This window comes from Neltuma alba, unplaced genomic scaffold (genome assembly GCF_004799145.2).
Source record: "Neltuma alba isolate B1F8T4 unplaced genomic scaffold, ASM479914v2 tig00003280_pilon, whole genome shotgun sequence".
Taxonomy (NCBI): Eukaryota; Viridiplantae; Streptophyta; class Magnoliopsida; order Fabales; family Fabaceae; genus Neltuma; species Neltuma alba.
In genome coordinates this window covers 45964-63425 of record NW_021633220.1, presented here as the reverse complement: position 1 = coordinate 63425, position 17462 = coordinate 45964, and the positions used below count along the sequence as shown (strand labels likewise).

Sequence of the window (17462 nt, the reverse complement as noted above, 5' to 3'; positions counted from 1 at the left end):
GAGGAGTGATGTGGCAATGACGTGAAGGTGGCTAGTGATGATGTGGCGGTCGGCGGTGATGACGTGGCCGCCGACGGCGATGACGTGGAGGTCGACAGTGCTGACGTGGCGGCCGGAGACGATGACGTGGCACCGGCAGTGATGACGTGGCATTGGTAAAGGCAATTCTTCTTAGGCATTACTTTCAGCGGCGACAAAAAAGTCGCCGCCGAAAGTGTTTTCTGCGGCGACATTTGTCGCCGCTGAATGTTCTTCTAAAAGTCGCCACTGAAAGTATCTTTTAGCGGCGACCTTTTTTAGTCGCCACTAAAAGTTTTCAGCCACAGCTGCTACGGCAACGACTTTTCAGCGGCGACTTGTCGCCGCAAAAAACTTTAGGCGGCGACTTTTGTCGCCGCTGAAAGTCAATTTTTTTGTAGTGAAGATTTGCCACAAAATCATCTCTCATAATTTGAGGAAGGTTTAACAACAAAATTATCCCACATCAATCAAATAGCCAAAATTAATTCAAAACTCTATATACAGTATATAACACGAATCAGTTAAAAAAAAAAAACAGAGATATGAGACAAGTGAACTCTAGTTATCCCACCTCAATGTCTCATGCTCTCATTCCCCCTCATCCTGCAGGGATTTGGATTTTTCTCCATTTTTTCCATGCGTCTCTTAAAATACATAATCACATCCGTTCATTTGATTATTCATTTAACCTAATGGTTGTTCATTTATATATTATCACTTCAATACTTGTAAAAATAAGATATGCTTGTTTATGGTATTAGTTAAATGAGTAGTGGAAAGAAAGTATGGAGAGGAACTAAGTTTGTAACTATATTTTATCTCTCATTATTTGAATTATTTTCTCCCCCCAATGATATAATAATGGGACCTAGTGAGTGATATATATACTGAACATATTTATCATTTGCTCTTTAATTTCTCCATATTGAGCTTTTCTTCCTACATATGTTTTCATTTTACTGTGCTGACATGAAAGTACTTATACACACAAGATAGAATAAGAACAACAAAAATATATGAAAATGATTGAAACCTTTTTCTTCGTACATAGGAATCGGAAACCTCGGGTCTTATATTTCAATTTATTAATTAATTATGAATTTATTAATACCACCCCTATCACTAAATACTATTACTTCCGGTCCTAATTATAAAACTTTATTTATATAAATAAATGAGGCTTTAGAATTAAGAGCTGAGATAGTACATTATTAATTCCAAAAAGTCATCAAATGGGCCGGTGCTACGTCCCACACATACACACACGCGTGAAAAAGAAAAAGAAAAAAGAGAAAGGAAAAGAAAACGACCAAAAAAAAAATAATCATAATAAAAGACTGTCTTGTATGGCTCTCATGTCTCTCTTCTTTCATCACAGTCCCAAATCATGTTCACACACTCCCAAGAAGCACCATATAAACTATAAAGCCCCGAAAGCCAAACTAGGGTTTTCCTCCCCTCCCCTTCTTTATTCTATTCTCTCCTCCTCCTTTATTTTCCCTCTCTTCTTTTAGCTTTTTTTATTGATCCAAGAATATCAGGCTTCGATCATAATCAATCCCATTCCTTTTCACTTTTGCTAGCTAGATTTTTTCTGCTCATCATCGAATCGAACTCTAATCTTTAACGTTATATATACTCACATATAAGGGCAAGTTCATGCATATGTGATCTCTCTGTGTATGTGAATCATAAGAATCAATAGCAGAAAGTTAGCTAAAGTGGATCGAGATCATGGAAAGAGATCAGGTTCTTGCGAAGAAGCGCAAGAGAAAGAGGAGGATCACTTGTTCCCAATTTACTCTGATCGTTCTCAGCAAGATATGTCCGCCATGGTTTCTGCCCTTGCTCAGGTCATCGGGGCTTCCCCTAATGCTTATCAGGATCCTTTAACTGAGTCGACTCAGCCCACTTCTGAGCCTAATAACACTCAACAATATCTTCAAGCACTTCAACATCATCAAGGTATATATGTTCATATTTACCTTTGCCATATATGTCTACTTCGCATGCGGATATCGTGTGTGATTCTTTTTCCTAATTGGTCTTGTTATATAATAATTACATTCATATTCACTGATTCAGTATGAAACACGGATGAAAATTGGCGGCTAGGGCTGTCTATTTATGACTTCAATTAGTTTCTCTGTTCATATTTGCATCTTCTACATTAAGTATCCTGTCTATTTCTTAGCCATCATCTATGTTGTCTCTGTTTATGTTTCTGGAATTTTTTCCCCTCTCGCTCTTCAATGTGTTCAGATAAGATCTTCATCTCATATCATGAATTTTCTTTAATCCCCGACGTGGCTCCTTCATATCCATCTATTATCTCATCATATGAAACTTGCAGACAGCTTAGATTTTTTTTTTTAAAGAATATTTGTGTGATGCAACTTGTTCTCTTTCCCAAAAATGGTGTTCCTTTTTCTTAATTATGTCTTTGATTTCGTCCAAAGCTAACAGTTTCTCTCCCATCGCCTTATTGTTTCTCTTCCTCTACGGTACAGAGATCGATCAATTAGTTCACCGGTTATTCTATACCAGTGTCCAAAAAAAGGGTCAAAGTTAGGTCAAGTTCTATAAATATTTTACCATTCTAGTTTACCCGTTCAATCACTCAAGCATTTTAATTAAGCAGTTGCAAAACAAAATCAACTTTTCGTCACAGTCATACATCATTAATTTTTCCTCCTTTTTTGCGGGGAGGGAGTTATGTAAAATAATGAGAAGTCTACTTCACTTAATTGCAGATATTAATTATCTCTGTAAATGTTATAGACAATTACTTCTGTGATTGTAGATGAACTGAACTGTTACATAAAAAATCTATAACTGGCCCTATATATATATATATATATATATATATATGTTAGTGTAAACTGTAAATATATATAGCTCCAATGTTCGTGTGTGTGTGTGTGTGTGTGTGAATGAATGTGAACGGTGCAACTTGGAGCTTTAGAAAGCAGATGAAGTGTTTCAGCCATTAGGCTTAACTGATAAAAGTTAGTTCACTAAATTTGAGTAGATTAAAAATTTTTGTTAAGTTAGTTATTTGTAATAAACAGGTATTGTCTTTCTTAAAATACCGTTGTTAATCATATGTATTAGTTAGAACTAATATTTGATGAAATTTTTAACATGTGTAACTACTACAAGGACCACTTTAAAAAAATAGATAAATATGAGAGACACGATGGACTGGATTCTTATATTTAGAACCAAATTGAATATCAAACTAATTCTTATATTAAAGACCGAAAGCTGTATCAAACAACTCCTTAAATTTTAGTTTAAGTAAGAGGTTGAGTTTAATCTTCTATATATGAATATGATGGGTGCGTGAGTTTGTTTTGTTGGGTGAAAGATGATTGGAAAAAAAAAGAGAAAAAAAAGAAGTAGATGAAGTATTTAGGCCATTGCATTTGAGAGTACTTACGTGGGTATGTATATGTCGAAGAGAGCACAAGGAAGAGACACTACAGAGGGGTAAGACAAAGGCCATGGGGGAAGTGGGCGGCTGAGATTCGTGATCCCAAGAAAGCCGCCAGAGTTTGGCTCGGAACCTTCGACACTGCAGAGGCCGCCGCCCTTGCTTACGACGAAGCCGCCCTCAGATTCAAAGGAAGCAAAGCTAAGCTCAACTTCCCTGAGAGAGCTCAACTTCAGCCATCACCGTCCATGACGACGACGTCGTTTCCTTCATCCTCAGGTGAATTTTCTTTCCTCACAAATCCTCCTCCTCGTCAACCACCACATGTTAATGTTCCACTCGCCCTTGCTCCTCCCACCGCTGTACCCTTCTCTCCACAACAACCTTATTATCATAATTATTATCAATATCCTCAACATCTTCTGGCAAGTTCTGGTTCGAGTCACAATATGTTTTATAATTCTCCTCAACAACAACAACAACCTTATACGGCTCTGTCTTCCTCGTCTTCATCGTCCGGAATGTCCCACCAACAACAAGAACAAGAAGACCTTCTCACGTCTTCGATGCAATTTGGCGGTCCCAGCTCGTCCTCTAGTTCTCATCCTCCTTCCAATTGGCCATATCATGAATTTGATGGTCAACGTTGACGAATTATTGGATGCTCATATATTTAGGTTCAGTTTTTATATATTTACAATCAGATTTTGTAATATATCCCATGACAGAGAGTCGAAAACAAGAATTTGGATTCCTCTCTGTCGTAAGTTATCCCAAGAAAAAAAAAATCTGATGGTAAATATTTAAAAATTTTACCTAAATTCAATCTACAATGTATAAGCATGCGTGTTGTCCTTTACAACTTTTTGTTATTTTAATTTGTGTGTTAAGTCATTTGGTTTGATGTTATGGTTATTTCTGTTTGATGGTTACATCTCAAGTTGATTATCGATCAATATATCTCCATTTTCCAATGAATTATCCATTCGTTATCCCAAGGATTATACTCCTCCGGTCCTCAATATAGGATCCAATTCTTGAGCTGGTTTTGGTCCTAAATATAAGACCCATTTCTCATATTTATCAATTTTTTCTAAATTACCCATATAGATACTCCTTCAACTGTAATCAAGTAGAAGAGGGAGATGAAGTATTAAAAAAGATGATTATGGTGTTTTAGAAAAAATATGTCATTTTTCTTATAATTAACTAACTTACCTAACTTCCTTAATCTAATCAAATTAGTTAAATGGGTTTTATATTAAGGACCGGAAAAGTATTTCATACGTAGTTGCACTAATTACATCAAATGAATTTAGTTTTATATTTATAGACGTACTTGTGTATAGAGACTCCATTCTTTTACCTTAATTAGGATTTAGTTAATTTATTCTTTTACATTAACTAGGATTTAGTTAATGTGTGTGTGTGTGTGTATAAATCCAATCAATGGCAATCATACTGGAGCATTAGCACCATCAAGTAGCTCGATCATTTATCAAAACTTTTCGCTTTCCCATAAAATTTAGATATATAAGTTGAGCTATATGACTTCACAAGGATGAGGGCAAGTTTCATATATAGCTCAAAAAAAGAGCAAGCAAAAGGACCTAGAAGATATATATTATGTACCATGCTAAAATCATCATAAGAGCTAAACCTTAACTACCAATTTAATTAATATGTAGAAACCGCAAAAGCATTATTATGAAATACGGAAGAGAGATTAAAAGCGTGATTCATTTGGATATACATACACACACAAATACATATGTGTTGTGTGTATTATACAATGTCATATGCATATATAAGATTTAAATTATAGCTTACAAAACTGTCTGGACAGAATGGGATGCTTGAGTGACATCCATGTTTGTGTGTCCATATATATAGAGAGAGAGAGAGCTGGAAATCATACCTCACCTCCCCAAAATAAGCAGAGATACAGTGAAGAAGAAGAAGTTTAGCAAGAGAGAAGAACTGAATACATAACGTACACTTACAGAACACAAAAGAAACGTATCGAAACTCGTATATATTTTAATTTATGTGTACACTTGCTGTGATTTATATATTAGTTCATAACTCAGACACACAAATATATATATTTATATTTATATATATATATATCAGTAAAGAGATTATATTGATGGTTAAGGAAGGTGGTAGAGATAGAGATAAATGAATGAACAAGTGGATATAGAATGAGGTTTGAACACGCAGTTGTGCGGTCTAAAGATACATATGAAAAGGATCATCTGATGCGCAGAGTTTTTAGAAAGAAAACGCGTCTTCTTCATATATATTTATGTCGGCCTTCAGCATTTTCGTTTCTTTCATTACTATCCACCATACCTATCTAGAATCTCCTCTATGCCTCCAATCTCATTATTAAATAAATATCTTAACCCATTTTTCAATTTCATTTTATTATTATTTATTGCTGGAACTTCAAAATGACGTTTTTTTCCTTAAAATATATGTTAATTAATTAATCTCTTGAACCATGCATGTTGACTCAATCAAATTACCAAATTAATTAATTAAAGCCATGCGCGCGCGTGATATATATATCCCTTCTTTTTTTGAAATTTATGAATGATGAGAATTTAATTAAAAATATATATGTACATATTCTCTGTTCGCGGAGAAACTATCAAAATTTAGTGGGTATCAATTATTTGCTATTCCTTCAATCCTAAATATAAAACTCATTTTATAATATAATTTATATTATAAAATGGGTCTTATATTTAAGACCGGAGGAATAATATATACAGATATGTTCTTGTAATTTGAGTTTGTTTGGAAAACTTTTACAATGTGTTTCATAACAAAAAGAAATGCGTCGTGTGTAAAGATAAAGTAAGCGAATCGTTTCTAGGAATTAGTTGCAACAGGAAAAGGAAAGTAGAGAGCTTTAGTGGCCCAACACGTGTATACTTACCATAAAAGCATCCTTTCAAATGATTTTTTTCCCCGGCAATATATATCACCTCAAGATTAATTAAACTGTGTATCAATTACGGGGAAAAACAACATCTCAATCTGTCTAATTATAATTGAAGTAAAATCTGATCTTCAAAATTTGAGTAAGGGGGAAAAAATATATACGTTTGTTCGGACATGCATGTTGTCTAGGGGCGATTCTCTTTATAGGTTTGGACAATTTACCTAATTGATTTGAAATATAATTAAATTAATAGATTGATCCAATAGATATTCAATTTGGTATTGACCACATAGAAATGAATAGATTAAATCCAATTTAATTATACCAAATTCAGATTAAAACTGCGGGTGAATTACGTTGTTTTATTCTAAAACAAAGGAAAAGAACAGCTTGTTTCACGTGGCATTAGCTTATGTGAAATCAAACCCCAAAAAAAGACATGTAGTTAGCTTAGGACCGTTTATCGAATGGAATCAATTATATATATGAGTTGACCCAAAAAAATAGTTGATTGATTATAACCGAGTAACAAGACTAAAACCCAACGAATCTAGTTTTGACCTACGCCTAGCTTTAAATTGAATCTGAATATTAATTGTATGTTAATACTCCTCTGCTTATTGATATAAGAGCTATTTATTTAATTAGAATAAGTTAAGAAAGTTAAATAAATTTTTTGATTGCAATATACGTGACCTAATCTCTTTAAAATAATTTCAGGTAAAAATGATAAATATGCGATGTAAAATGTATTAAAATTTTATATTTCAGACCAAAACTCATCTCCTAATTAGATCATATATTAAGATCATAACAGTATATAAATACACACGATACCCTGGCAATTATTCAAAAATAATGGAGGAATGATTCAGACATTATCGGATGAGACTTTTTTAAAAAAAAAAAAAAATACAAGTATCAACTTGTGAATATATATTATTGAAATTATTATTGGCAAAAAGGATTTCTTTCACAAGTATCAGTAAGACTTGGTCCAATTAGTATGAAATCAGCTTATAACCCACAAGCGTGCGAAGTTGAATCATGATGCTAGTGTGAGGACTATGTTGATATGCGATTTGTAAGTATCTCTATAAGTGCTTTTTGAGTTGGAATTCTATCCTGACCCTAGTGAGCTTCGATTTCTGGACTCAGCTCACATTTTTTGTGTGTTCAGAAAAAAAATGATTTGTTTCGCAAGTCAATGCAAAATCTGTTGGAATGAAATTATTAAGGGAAAACGTCAATTTGGATGAATTGATGATTGGAATACTAGGACTGGATAGTTGAAGATAATGGTAAATAGTAAAGTTGACAAGAGCATGCATGAGGGACGAATAACGTGAAGCATGAAAATACAAAGGAATATTTGGAGCGTAGCAGATTGGTCTCCGAATTCGGCATTGGAGTCAAAGTATGAAGCTCCGTCTTGTCCTCCTCAATATCACAAGACTCCACAGACACTGATTTTGATATTTTTGGTTGTCCTCTTACTATTTAGACTTCTTATGTTAATTTTATTTGAAAACGTAATTCACAAATTTTTTTTTGCATGAATTAATACTCGGTATAAAAAATCAGGGGATATTTTAAGGGTAAGCTGGTAAGAGGGATGATGAATGTGTTGTGACTAGAACTAGTTTTAGTATTTATCATATTGATGAATATCTTGATGCTTATTGCTCTAGTGAGATACACATCATCTAAATATAATTTTAATTGTCTAAATTTAAAATTTTTAATTGATAATATTTAAATTAAAAAATTATTTTTGAAAAATTAACACTGAGATATTGTTTTTATTTTATATTCTATATTCATTAAAAAAAAAAATAAAAGTATAAAAACATTAAATCTAGACCATCCATATTAAATATAAGCAGCATGATGCTGATCACTCTTATGAGTGAAACAATTTCAATGTTTATTGCACTGATGAATACTATGATACTCATCAAATCTCAAATATACAAACTCAAAATGGACGGCCAAGATTTAATATTTAATATTTTTGTTTTTTAAAAAATATTTTTCTTTTAATAGGTGCATAATCCAAAGTAAATATAATTTTTTAACCGTAAGTTTTTTAAAGAAAATAAAAATTTTATTAAAAAATTTTAAATTTAAATCGTTAAAACTAATTTCGAATGATTTGTATTTTATCAGACCGATGAGTATTATAATACCTATCAGTGCAAGTCTGTGATAAAAGACTGAAATTGGCTGCCCCATGGGCGCTGAAAATAGCTGACTTTTTAAATCCATGTTTCTCAGGGAAAAAATGAAATCCCAATTTGGGGTCCGAGCCTTGACCGGAGACCGAGTCCGATGGGGAAGGGTTTGAACTCTTCAAGTCCGCAGTGCGATCCTGACGGCTCTTTTTTTCAACGCGCCAAATTATGTCCCACTTCCAATAGTTCTGACACGTACACGCATTTAAATGGGCAAATTATACATCTAAACTTTTAGGAATCACTAAGTAAACAAGTTTGCATATATAACTAATTAAAAACTTTAACATATCATTAAAAGATTTTAAAATGTAGGAATTAAAAATATTTCCCACCATATATGCATGAGAGGGTTGGGTAGCAACAAATTAAAACTGGTTCACTATATTTTATGTGCTGCTTTGAGAAATCAGTTGGCTCTATTTAATTTGCGATGAATTCTCTAATTGGTTGGAGTAAATGGTCTCTGACCTCTACAATTAAGTCTCCTGTTGCAATAATTATTAACCATATTAACTAAACGCACGTGTTAACAATGGCAACAACCACCGCTCTATGAAATGAAGCCATCCCCCCAACAAACATTGATGAGACGACCCCTTCAAAAACACTACTCATTCATGGCGCCAGGGCTCGTGTTTTTCATAATTAAATCAAGATTTTCAAAACTTAGGTATACAGAGTAATTATAAGATTATTAATATAAGAAAAGGCTAAAGAGATATGAAATGGCGCTTGAAATGATGAGGGGCAAGAAATTAGAAGAGTGCGTGATACGATTATAATGGGAGTGTACTTTTGTCTTCGGAGACATTGATGTGAAAGAAGGAATTTGAAAGTGATGAGTTAAATTAAAGGAGGGGCTTTACGGCCACCGAAACTTTAGAAATTGGAGGCCGCCCTTTTCAAACAGGAGGAGCCTCCTGGAACCAAGTTCTTTCATATCCACTTCTTTTTATCTGCATCTCCTGCACTTACTTTTTAGGACAAAAGATAAAGCAAAAAAAAAAAATTTCCTCTCTTTTTTTTTGGCCAATGGTAATATAATGGATCTTCTCTGGAGTCGTGCAATTTATCAAGCGGAGCTGTTTTTTTCTTGGATCCTTTTTCCTTCTGTTTATATGCACTCCTACGTTATTTCTTTCGTTCTTTTTGGCTGATTTATAAGGAATGTCCCATGGCAGAACCCTATCCAGGGCACATCAATATTTTCTCGTTCTTAACATTATACTACTTCTTATTTTTAATATAAGAGCTAGATAACTAATTTATGAATATTAAAAGATTAATTAAGTTAGTTATTTAATTTGCAACAAATAAGTAATATTTTTTCTGAAATATCCTTGTTAATTATGTATTAGAATGAAAACTCTTTAACATGTACAATAATTATAGGGTCTATTTTAAAATAAATAAATAAATGTGAAAAATAAAATAAATTAGAATCTTATATTTATATTTAAGACTAAATTAAATATCTAACTTACTCTTATATTTAGGATTGACAGTAGTGGTATATGCCAAGAGGTCTCCCGTCTCCCCTTAAAATGTTTAAAAATAGAAAAAAGAAAAGGAATCCATAGTATTATTGACAAAGATTGATCCAATCAATATGGAGTTGACACAAATCCTATAAAAATATCAGTTTAATAACCTAACTGTTGACGTGAAGACTTTATTAGGTAATTTGTAAGTTCTGTGTTTGTAAATGCTCTTTGAACGCCATGCCTTAACTTGGTCAAGACTTTATTAGGCACTCAGCTTATTACCTAAATTTTTATAGTAAAAAATAAGTTATATTATTTATAATTTATTAATAGCTCCAATTGTTATGAATTTTACATGAAAAAAACATAATTATATTGGAATATAAATTGAGCTCAGATATATAATTAAGTCATCTAAAATATATACGAATTGTCTCTCATTTAATTATAACTCAAATGACATACAGTAACAGTATTTTAAACTGATCTATACAAAATATTTTTCAAGCAATTGGGTGCAGCCTACATCACAACACGTCTTGAATCGGTAATATATAGCTTTTACATGAGAAAAATAATAATAAGAATAATAACAGGAAATAATGCATAAAATAATAATTGGAGACGCACGCAAAAGAGAAAGGAGCAGAATTATTTGAGCATAACCGACCAACAACTAGCACGAGAGTTTGAAAGAATCTAAACTCTCTCAGGACTCTGTACATTTGGTCGGTTCCCATGAAAAGATATGCACAAACGTTAACGTACGTGTATTATATAAATATTCATTCAACAGTTGGTGAATTAATTAAAACTCTTGTATAAATTTGTACTACTTGAGAGAGAGAGAGAGAGAGTTTATATTATATGCATTATATTATAGTATTATAGAAATTTAATATACTTGTTAGGCAGGAAAATGAGGAGGCTGTTTGTGTTTGGAAGCTTTATAATTCTGTGTTCTTCAAACGTTGAACCAATACCATGGAAACCTAACAATATTCTTTGCCTACCCAACTTCTACGTGTTAGCTGAAAGTCAAATTCTGTCTTCCTCTTTGTGTGTGTTAATTAATACTATCTCCTATCCCTAATATAAAAGCTAGTTGACTAATTTGAGTAGATTAAAAAATTAATTAAGTTAATTATTTGTAATAAATAAGTGTTGTGTTTTCTAAAATATCCTTACTAATCAAATGTATTGGCTAGAACTACCATTAATATAAAGATTACCTTGGAATAAAATAAATAAATATGAGAGACCGAATAGATCGGGGTCTTATATTTAGGACCAAAATAAAAGTCAAACGAGTTCTAATTTTAAAGACAGGAGGTAGTATAATAAATTTCTTAATTCAGGAAGAACTATATTTATTTTGTAAATATCAGAGTGCGATCTTACAGGAGGGACATCCGTAAATAATAAGGAATAATAATGGTATGTTGATGAGTTAAGTGGAAGGAAGCTTCTTGTGGATAAGATCAAGGTTCAAACATTGTGCCTTGTGGATAAAAAATTTACATTTGGAAGAACTATTTTCAATTAAACCTGTCACAAATGAATCGAACATAATAGTATCGGATATTAAGATAATTATGTGCTAGTATAAAAAGAAAAAAAGATAAGGGTTTTGAAGTTCGAATAAAATACTCAAATTCTAAAAAACTGATTGGATAAATTAATTCGTTTACGTTTATTTTATGTATAAATAATGCATGTAATAAGAATTTTTAATCAGTGCCATCTTATTGAAGGTAAAATATATGGTATGGCATTCAAATTCTTATGATTTTAAAATGGATTTTAGTTAATAATTTGAATAAGTCATGTTATACCTAGCCATTAAAGTCAACAAGACTATTAATTTGATAGCGAAAAATAAACAGAACAATAAGCGGGTAAAAAGAAAAGCTAGAACATATATAAATAGGAAGACCTCAGTAAAGAACATAATTACTAAAGAATATAGTGATAACAAAGCTATGTACAATAACAAGTCTTAGGATAGTAAATAACAACTGTTTATTTGTCATCAGGACTTACTAATAATTCTCCGCACATAAATATACATACATGTGGTTTTAGTAAATAAATACAGATTCAATTTTCAAATAGAAGGACAAAAAGTCGAGGAGGTCGGTCAATAAGGTTGACTTGGGGACGGTTGCTGCGGGGGCTTCGGTCCAGGGAATGATGTTGTCTTTGTGTTCCTAAGTCACATTTTTCGGCCCTTCCATTTTCCAATTTCTTCTCTTCGCTTTCAAATTTCAACCCTCTCATCATCAATTCCCTTCTTTTATACGTTTTCTTTGAATATAATTATATATTACTTTCCCCAGATTTTTAGTTCAAGTGTCACTTCCAATTATCTCTTTAATTTTTATTTTGGTGTAATTTGGTGAGAAAACTAATATGCACTTAGTTTTACCAGATTTTTAATTGGTTCATGTAGTTTACTTTCTTTTTATTATATACTTATAGTTTTATATGATTTTTAATCAAATCTTTGTATTTTTAGGTGACTGATAAAAAGGAAAAAATAACTTGCTTGAAAATCAGGTAAACCATAAGGATCAAATGAAAAAAAAAAAAAAAAGTTTCAAAGACCTGATTAAAAATGTGGTAAAATGATAACAACTTGATAAAAAATAAAAAAAATAAACACTACAAGACCGGATTAAAAATTAGATGACTCTATAAAAACTTGTAAATTAATTTTTTTCCTTATTTGATATCGAAATTACAAATAAGGTTAATATGTTTCTTCCTCCTTTATACTATTAAATTGTTTGATAACAAAGTTCATGTAACTCAATAACTCTTTCATAGTTTATGAAGCGTGTATATGCTCTGTGCTCAGGTCTTTAGATCAACTTAAAAAGTAGAAATCGCGTATATGCTCTGTGCTCAGATCATCTAATTTCATTTTGAATGTAGAGGATGCATTATGCATGAGGTGAATGTCCAATAAAAAACCATATTATTTTCTATCACCCTGTTTTTTTTTGGTGAATAATACGAGGCATTTAGCCTATCTTATTGTATCAAAACTGAACGCAGGAAAGCAAAACCCACAAAGTCATTGTACAAGCATCCTCAAACCTGTCAGGGAGGTTCAGCAAAAACCTTCAGCACCCCATCAATACTAAAACTAATATTAGCTAAACAGTCAGCACTATAGTTTGCTTCTCTATATACATGTTGGATCTTGACTTGTGACAGCTTATTCAATTCAACTTTCACAAGTCTTAACAAAAAGCTATATCAGAACTAGCTATTTTGTGAATGAAAATAACTCAAAAACAGAATTATATTTGAGCTCTCAGACCCGTGACGCCACATTGCAATTTAAAAATATCACATCGAATAATTTTCGCCTTTAAAAATTATGTGACTTGTGATGCCATATTGTCTTGCTCATCATCTTATTTTGTGGTATTTGGTAAAGGCAATCATCAATGTGCACTTTTCCCAAAAAAAAAATCATGGAACAATTTTCGCTTTTTCTGGCATTAGTTTAAATGTATATTATCTCCATTTGATCATTAATATAAAAACTAATTGGGAATTTAATTTAGTCTTAAATATAGAATTTTAATCTACTTTATCTCCAATATTTATCTATTTTGCTATCAAATAATTCTATAATTATTGCACATATTAAGGAGTTTCTATCAATGAGTAGTTCAAAAGCACATGATTAATAATGATATTTTAGGGAAGAAAACATCTATTTATTACAAATAATTGACTTAATAATTTTCTTAATCTTTATAAATTAATTATCCAACTCTTATATTAAGAATTGAGATAGTATGATATCTAAGAACTATTTTTGCCATGCTTAAAAAGCAAAGCATTCTATCATGAACCCTGAAGATTGAACCTCAAATTTATGAAGTCTCTTTAACGTAGTAAGGAGAATGAGAAGGACACATTCTTGACCATGCTTCAAAGGAGGAAGCCCAATGGGCTATGTGCAGGCCCATGTCACATTTGGGTCTGGCTTGCCCTGTCTTTTCTTACTATAAAGCACTTATCCCCGATCCAATGTTTTTGTTTGACCTCTATCCCCGATCCACAATGAAACATTCAGTATTAATACCAAGTGGAGGACAGTATAGTAGCACGAACTTGGAAATCATACGATGTTGTAGTCTTGGTAAGAAAAGTTGACAAATCACATGTAATTTTGTGGTTGTTGTAGTCTTAATAAGAAAAGTTCACAAATCACATGTAATTTTCTGGTCTGTGACACCTGGTCAAAATCATAGAGATGAAACACAAGGTGTGCAAATGGTTGACGAGGGAAGCATCCTGGATGGATGCCGGGGATTATCTCATGAATCGGACGGCCACAATTTCTGTCGGTTTAAAAGAGACAACAAAAGGAAATCACACGAAACCCGCCGTGGGCAATCCGACGGCGGCGTAAAAAAATGGTTGGCTAGGATGTAAGTTCTCAGATCAGAGCATCAGATAACTAATTTTTTTTTCCTGACTGGGATTAGACTATTAGAGTATATGAATGTACGGTGCATCGTATAGATTTAACATAGATTGTTCGTTGCCAGCTATATCATATGAACACATTAGCGAATCATATTTAACCCTAACGTAAGGTCCGAAACAGGGGAACGAGGTTATATATAGAGCGATCAAACTTAAATACACACATATATATAGGTTACATACTCAAGCGAGGTAAATATTAATCAGAAAAGAAAAGAAAAGAGAAAGACAAAAGGTGATATGAGGCTCGAGGTTGAGCTACTACAGTAGACAGCAAAAGAAGTAGGGGGCTACGTTCCTGAATCATGATCAGAAAGGGAGGTGCGCGCTTCCAACAGAGACAGAACTGGAAGCTCCGGCAGTGGCGGCGGCGGCGGCGGCGGCGTTCCTCTCGGCGTGACAAAGTTGACGGAGCTTGGTGGGGACATACCAAATGGAGAGACGAGGATGGGCGTTGAAGATGGCATCGATGTCCCAACCCTGACGCGCGGCGATGGCCACAAGCGGCTTATAACAGGCTTGCCTCCACGCGCCCACGTTCTCACCCCTCTCCTTGTACCTCATCCTCAGTTCGTTCGACACCTCCTCGTCTAAACAGTGCAAGGCATAGCAGTGCACGTAATGTCGCATCTTGGGCTTGTTGATGTAGCTCGCCCCTGCCTTCTTCGCGTACCTAAACACCTGGTTTGTCACCTGCACCTTCCACGTGTCAGCTCACAAACCCCTCCCTATCTAACATCTCTATTTCTTATTTCCTTGGAGCTTTCAAGAGACAGTTAATATTGTCGAAATATACATGTTACTAGCTACAACCCACAACCCCATATGGCATTCCTTCCTATGTATATCCCTGTAATGCATATGAAGTCGCGTTAAGATCCATGAGGAGCATGGTTTTAACTCGCGGTTCATTGTGATAAAAGAAGAAGCTGCAGGACCCCACCAGAGGCCCTGTCTTTGTCACGTGTTTCTTGGAACATCTCGCTGTTGTGGCAATGTTAATACGTTGTAGTACCATGACTGAGAATTTGCGAAAAGCTAAATAGACAAAACAGAAAAGGAACAAGATTTGATTTGATTTGAGTTGAGTTGAGTCGGGTCGGGTGGGGGGGGGGATAGGGTGTAGTATGGATTTTGCAGAATTTTTTGGTACCTTGGTGGGGCATTTCTCGCCGCGTTCCTTGGCCATGTTCTGGACTTGGATTAAGAACTCGCGGCATTGTTCGTAGAGGTGGAAGAGATAATCCAGGCCGTTCTTCTTGCCACGTGCCACTTCCCCAGGCTCCGTCACGATGAATGGGTGCTCTCTCTGTCTCTCGCATCCTCCGCTGTTCATTCCTTCTTCGTTCATGTCTTCTGCTTCGCCATCCTCTTCCGGATCGTCGTTCTCGTCGTCATGGTGGTTCTGGCTTGTCTTCATCCTCGACGCCGTCTTCCTTCTCCTCCGCTGCTGCTTCCTCCTCTCCGTCGCCGCAATCACCTCCCACGTGCTGCCTCCCGCCTCCTTCTCTTGTTGCACCACTGGTTCCTCCGACAAACCTATACACACACACACACACACATATATGGATCAACATGCGTTCTCATCATCACGGTCAATAGCAACACCGGCAACTTAATAACTAATTATTTAGTACATTATCTACAGTATTGTTCATAAAATATTAAATTAAATAGTGCTGTTCGTAAGCCGACTTCAACAACAGTAGTTTAATATAACAGTAATATCAACTCGGTTCAATTTTTCTAATTTCTCTTAGCTCTTTATCTTCCAGTTTCTATCTATAATAACTAGGGATGAGAATTACTCAAAGCCTTCTTATTGCCTGACAGTCAGGATATGAAGTTCACTTCCGGCACAATATTTGAATAATTATTTCTTCATAAGATGTTTAAGACGGCTAACGATAGTTTACCAGAAGAGCAGAGTATATAAATAATGCCGAGAAATGAGTGGAAAAGTGGGTTCACCTTCTTGAGAGAGAGCGTCAAGTGCGTTCGTGGTGGTGTCCGCCGAGAGAGGGTTACGACGCCGCAAATCCTCTTCGTCGATACGTCGTCGTTCGGCTCTCACGGCGGCTTTGATACCGTATCGTTCTCCGACGAGGAGATCCCAGCGAAAAATCTGAGAGAGGCTGTTCATCATCTCGTCAAGCTCATCGTCCTTCATGTTGACAAGAGTGCTCACGGTAAACCCAAGCTCCGCTATCTTAGCCGCCGTGTAGTACCGAATCCCATAAGCTTGGAACAACTCATCCAGCCCTCCCACCTCCCTGCTGGAGCACCTCACGACGGCAGCCGAGGTCGGCGGGGGCGGAGCCATCGTGTACTCCAGAAGCGGCGGGCGGTTAAGCGCGGAAGTTGAGAGGATGGTGCGTGGGTCCCACTTGAAAATGCTGGAGGTGAATGTGTCGGGATCCATGGACAGGCAAAAATCGGAAAATGGAAAGCCAGGAAGCGAGAGAAGTACTGTTTGGGGTGGAAGTTCCTGCGTAAAACCCTTAAAAAAGACAGAGCTGGGAGAAGATGAGGCTTGGGTAAATCGCAGAATGCCGAAAATGCCCTTGAGCGTGAGTTTGATTTCCCCAGACTAGCTCAGGAACAGAGTGGGGTCGTTATGGGAAGTTCAGGGATAGTTAACCAGATGAAACCGGGCAGTCACAAATGAACCGAACTAGCTGTTCGTTGTTCTTTTGTCTCCAATGGTCTGAACCGTAGAGAACTAGAGACGTTGTGCTGCGAGTCTGCGACGACACAGCCTGCGGTTAAAGCCATTGCGAGGGATGGAGTACAAGAAGTGCCACGTAAGCTTTGTCTTG

The 17462-nt window shown here is 34.9% G+C and overlaps 2 protein-coding genes across 2 annotated transcripts; one reads left to right on the top strand and one right to left on the bottom strand.

The window, feature by feature from the left end:
- Nucleotides 1-1464: 1464 nt before the first annotated feature.
- LOC114741131 (ethylene-responsive transcription factor ERF113-like) lies at nucleotides 1465-4438 on the top strand. The gene is made up of 2 exons (XM_028929387.1): nucleotides 1465-1986; nucleotides 3485-4438. The coding sequence occupies exons 1-2, from the start codon at nucleotides 1845-1847 to the stop codon at nucleotides 4105-4107; spliced, it is 765 nt and encodes a 254-aa protein (XP_028785220.1). The 5' UTR covers nucleotides 1465-1844; the 3' UTR covers nucleotides 4108-4438.
- A 10514-nt stretch (nucleotides 4439-14952) lies between these two features.
- On the bottom strand, nucleotides 14953-17065 carry LOC114741130 (protein UNIFOLIATA). Its single transcript, XM_028929386.1, has 3 exons — nucleotides 16615-17065; nucleotides 15797-16182; nucleotides 14953-15336 (listed from the first exon to the last, which is right to left on the bottom strand). Exons 1-3 carry the CDS (start codon nucleotides 17063-17065, stop codon nucleotides 14953-14955), a joined length of 1221 nt encoding a protein of 406 aa, XP_028785219.1.
- Nucleotides 17066-17462: the final 397 nt, after the last annotated feature.

Bases quoted from the DNA above. Each gene is read 5' to 3' on its own strand.
- LOC114741130 (XM_028929386.1), bottom strand. From the start codon at position 17,065: ATGGATCCCGACACATTCACCTCCAGCATTTTCAAGTGGGACCCACGC. The intron at 16,183-16,614 runs GTGAACCCACTT...GTGTGTGTATAG, and splicing joins TGACGCTCTCTCTCAAGAAG to GTTTGTCGGAGGAACCAGTG. The intron at 15,337-15,796 runs GTACCAAAAAAT...TGGAAGGTGCAG, and splicing joins GCGAGAAATGCCCCACCAAG to GTGACAAACCAGGTGTTTAG.
- LOC114741131 (XM_028929387.1), top strand. From the start codon at position 1,845: ATGTCCGCCATGGTTTCTGCCCTTGCTCAGGTCATCGGGGCTTCCCCT. The intron at 1,987-3,484 runs GTATATATGTTC...TATATGTCGAAG, and splicing joins AGCACTTCAACATCATCAAG to AGAGCACAAGGAAGAGACAC.